Here is a 5000-nt window from a genome sequence, read left to right as displayed (position 1 = left end):
AGCCGTCAGACGGTGACGAGCGAAGTGGCAGAACAGGAAGTGGACATGACAGATGGCCAAGTCACTTTCTGTTATTTATTTATTTATTTTTATTATTGTGATTGTTTTTTTGTTTGTTTGTTTTTCTTCAAAACGTGAAAGCCAGTGACAGCTATATCGTTCTGTGCTTTCAAGGGACATTGTAGCTTTGCAGTTAAGGTGTTGTACTACTGATCGGAAGGTTGTGAGTTCGAATCCCAGGTCCACTAAGCTGCCACTGCTCAATTGCTCAGTTGTATAAAATGAAATAAAAATGTAAGTCGCTCTGGATAAGAGCGTCTGCTAAATGCCGTAAATGTAATGCTTTGGTAAACTGGGGAGAACACACACACAAACACAAAAGAACACACACACGCTAGGACGGAGTGTGCACGACCCTTGGGACGGGGGGGGGGATAGCAATTAGCTCTGCTCGTTAATTTAGCAATTAGCACGGTTACATCTCATTTATGACTTAGCTTATGGGTGGAGAACACAGAATGGATAATAAACATCAAAACACACACACACACACACACACACACACACACACCGTGTCCATTCCTCCTGTCCCTCGGAGAAAGTAGGACCACTCTTGTGGTGAGATTTCCTCCCTCTGCATCATGATCTCCACACACAGCATGAAGCTGTAGATGGTTTTGTGGCGCTCGAACAGGCCTCGGGACACGTTGGTGTAGGCGCTGAGCAGCGTGGAATCCAGCAGGATCTGCATGCGCACGCTGAGCTCGCTGTTCTTCTCCGACATCTCGATAGAACTGTTAAACAGCTGCAAAACACACACACACACACACACACATGCACATCATCCTCCTTCTCAGATACATACGAATCTTTGACACGTATCCGTCTTTATAACGTCATAGAGCGTTTTAAACACGTGTTTGAAGGCTGTAGGAGCGTCAGACGTCGGCTGTGTGAGATGTGTGTGTTACCTGTTTGAAATACTTCAAGGAGAATTGGTACATAGGGTCGATGTCAGAAAGGCTGGCGATGACGAAATACATGATGGAGCCCCGAATGGCCACGGGCCGATATTTCTCCCTGGCTGTGTTTATCATCAACTCTGTGGATTCGGCTTCTTCCAGACGGAATTTAATAGCTTCTGAAGTCACCTACGCACACACACACACACGCACACGCACACAAACAGACATGTCAGTATTTTTCTATAGTGTGTGTGTGTGTGTGTGTGTGTTGGCGCATCCTTCCCTAAAACTCATTAAATAGATAGTTTATTGATAATGAGGATGGATGGTGTTGATGCTGGACAGCTGAGATGTGTCATGGACTTCATGGATTGTTCACACAAGATTTGAGAAGCAATCATTTCTGCATCAGAAAAACACACACACACACACACACACACACACACACACACACACACGCACACGTCTGCCTAGAGGGGGCACTTACTTCCACTCAAATTTTCATTTTCTCAAGGGCTAAAGCTTCATGTGTTCCTGAAGCACCTGTCCATCTATCAATGTATCTGTCTATCCACAATCCTTCCTGTACTCTGTCATTCACTCCATCAGGGGAGGGGAGAGGTGACAGAAAGTGAAATGCAATCTCACGAGCACACACACACACACACACACAAACAACACACACACACACACACACACTGTGCTTCATCGTTTATGTGCACCACTCCCACACGTGTGTTTGTGTCTAATGTCTAATCCGAAATTGTACTGGGAGCCTGAGAGACATGTTAGAGGCAACACTGAAGGCCAATCACTAGGACCCCATCTCTCAGAACACACACACACACACACACACACACACACACACACACACACAAGACAAAATGACCCCTGACCTTCGATTCCTGCAGGGCGTTGATGAGCTCCTCGTTGTCGAGGATGTTTCCCTGCGAGGTGAAGAGCAGCTTGAGGATTCGCTCCTCGATGGCTTTCAGCTGGTTGCGGTCGGCGTTGATGCTGACGATCAGCTCGTTCCTCTGCTTCTCCAGCTCGGGTTGTTCCAGACGCACCACGTCACTGAGGAGACGGAGCGAGAAAAACATCGGTAATCTAAACGTACCTGGGACGAGCGCAGGACAGACTTTTACGGTAACACTCGCAGCTGTAAGGTACAGATTTATGTCCAGAATAAATTGAGAGTTGTTGCTTGTGGCTGTGGACTGACCAGGTCTGGAGTTCACTCTACACACACACACACACACACCAAAGTGCCAAGCTATGTCAAATAACTAAAACATATACAGTACAGAGTGCGAGTGGATATTTCCAATCCACAGCAGAGGCATGGGTCAGACATCACGTGTCACACTGAGGGAGACACTCGCAACAGCGGATAAATCTGGAAAATCGTGGATGCGTGAAAACATAAAAAGATTTACCTCAGGAGTTGATCTTCCAGTCCTGACTTAGTCACCGTGAAGTTGATAACAGTCACTTTGATGCAAACCTGTGAGCAAAGAGAATCGGTGACACCCGTGTAACTGAACACTGTACCGCACGAGAGTCTGAGAACTAAAGCCTGTATATTTCCCTTACACTCGGAATATCTGTTCCTGTTACATCACCACCATCTTTTTTTTAGTGCTTTTACAGAAATTGAGCCGCTCACATAAAGTTTAATGTCGGGGAACATTTTTAGTATCGTTCCACTTTAAACAGGCCGTTTTGACCCAAACGCAACATGAAGGGAGGAAAGAGGAGACGCACGCTTGGCTTGTCAAACCGTCGTCTGTGCAGCTCGGCTCTCTAAATGAACCACGCCGGATTGTTGGCATTATCGACTTGGCAGCCATGTCTGGTGTCACATCCACATCCAGCTGACCTTTACGCCAGTGCCAAGCCCCGGGGCGCTGTGCCCTGGCACTCGGCCGTCCAATCGTCGTATTGCTTTCCTAGCGTTCGTACTCAAAGAGGAATTGGATGCAGAAGCGATAATGTCCACAAAACGGCAACGGTGTGAGCCAACAGAACGGCTGGGGTCGGGTATTACCGCAGCAGGGGCATGTCACGGGTTATTTTGTGAGCAAATGTGAACTATTGAGGAAATTCTGTAGAGGTTAATGCTGTGTTATACAACGGCGCTGATGAACGAGTTCAGCGTGAGCGGTAGATCGGTTTAGGGACGTACTGTACATTAACACACTCGTTCTAACTACACCGCTGGAATTAACTTGTGACTTGTGGAGTTGCTGACTTTATGGAAGGAGTCTCCAGTGTCAGTCACTGTAAATCTAAAGGTGTGACAAACTTTAAGCAAAGCGCTCACACACCTCAGGCAGGTAGTGGGGATTGGCCATCTTGGTGGTCATGTAAAAGCGGAAGTTTTTGTCATAGTCGATGTCGGAGTCTCCGAGACGGATCAGCGTCCTGCCGCCGGTGACGAAGGTCTGCTTCAGCAGTACAGGCTCCAGAGCAGGGTCCAGATTCTCTTTAAGCTGCACACACACACACACACACAGAAAGTAATTCAACCGATTATAATATTGAAAACCCTGCAGCTGCACACCATCAAATTCCTCAATCACATAAGCGTCAAAATGAATCTGTTTCACAGCTGGGTAACGAGTTCACCATCAATTATCACTTCAAGCAGTCACATCAAGTTATCGCACCATCTGTTTGTCCTTTAAAAGGCACAATAAATGAAAGTGTCAACTGTGCACATGAGCAAGAGTAAAACATTCCTGCCCCAGACCCTGGACGTCCGCTTGTACGACTTTAGCACGGGGTTTATAAAGTTTTTCTAAAGGGGTGAGGACGTAAAGGTCACCTCTTCCAGTAGGACAGGCATGCCCAGGCGGATGGCGTTCTCCAGGGTGCGGAGGAAGCCGCCGTCCGTCAGTTTGATGACTTTCAGGCCGTTCTTTGCCTCTTTGGTGCGGATCCAGCGGTTTGCCTAAAAGTCACAACCAGAATACCGTTAAAAACACTTCCTGAACACAGACTTCCACTGACTTCTGTTGGGTTTCATCAACAGAACAAAGTATTTCTGTCTGAAAGAGTTCTATCCCTCAGGTGGCTTTGCAGATGTTCCATAATGTTAAATGTGACTAAAAATGCATCTGACATTTGTTTGATTTGATTGCATGTGTGTAAGGCGGAGCAGGCTGGGGAGATGAGCTGGGCCGAGATGAGGACGGTATGGAAATATCTTGCGCAGCAACAATATGTGTGTGCGTTTCTGTCTCGGAGGAGCTGCCAAGCCTCTGAGCGAGATGAAGAGATGAATGCAGAGTAAAACAAAAACGACAAGGAGTCAGAGGATGAAGAAAAGAAGGACTGATTGGAGGAGAGAGCGCGCACGCAGCAGCCCATAATAAACAGAGACAGAGCATGTGCTAATTTACTCTGCTGGGGAAGACAGTAAACATCAGGGCCTGAACTGCGGTAGAGAAATTCCTTGTGTTGTTCTCTTTACATATTAGCCTACGATTTACTCTGGTTTGCTCTCCGTACTGCAAACTTCAGTCGAGTCGCATCACATTCGCACTGATTATAATGGACTTTAGGACTAAGGGAAGGTCACCTGATCTTGGGGGTCAATCATGAGGGGCCAGCGGCGTCCACGCGTCACCAGAATACCGTTCTCGGTGGAAACGTTGTCACGGGGCAAACCTTCGGTGTTCCACTGCCGAATCTCGAACGGGTCGCCCAGGATTCCAATTAGACTGAAGTTGGAGCTGATGGGGATCCCCAATTCCTGACAGCGTGAGATCCACTGCTCTATCAGCTACACACACACACACACACACACAATTATTTCCTGAGTCATTATATGATTTTTTTTTAGCTTGATAATGAAGAATTACTTATAATTAGCACATTTTGCCTGTAGCTCTGTTTATTGCCCCCTAGTGGCCTAACAGTGACTAGATGTCCTCTAGGTCTACATTCAGACCCTGTAACCTCTGTGTGAGTGTGTTAACACTGTACCAGCTGTCTGTAGTGGGACGTGAACGCTCCGTAGTAAGCCAC

General features: G+C 47.0%; 1 protein-coding gene across 1 annotated transcript in view; it reads right to left on the bottom strand.

Annotated features, from left to right (window-relative positions):
- Window positions 1–5000, bottom strand: part of dnah6 (dynein, axonemal, heavy chain 6) — a 53208-nt gene that overhangs the window by 13653 nt on the left and 34555 nt on the right. The window contains 8 exon segments of the mRNA XM_060864601.1: window positions 572–805; window positions 972–1151; window positions 1862–2042; window positions 2405–2472; window positions 3296–3460; window positions 3796–3921; window positions 4552–4755; window positions 4959–5000. The exon segment at window positions 4959–5000 is cut by the window's right edge and continues 155 nt beyond it. Coding sequence (XP_060720584.1) covers window positions 572–805; window positions 972–1151; window positions 1862–2042; window positions 2405–2472; window positions 3296–3460; window positions 3796–3921; window positions 4552–4755; window positions 4959–5000 — 1200 coding nt within the window.

Source organism: Tachysurus vachellii, chromosome 2, assembly GCF_030014155.1.
Source record: "Tachysurus vachellii isolate PV-2020 chromosome 2, HZAU_Pvac_v1, whole genome shotgun sequence".
NCBI lineage: Eukaryota > Metazoa > Chordata > Actinopteri > Siluriformes > Bagridae > Tachysurus > Tachysurus vachellii.
This window is presented reverse-complemented; position numbering and strand designations above follow the sequence as displayed.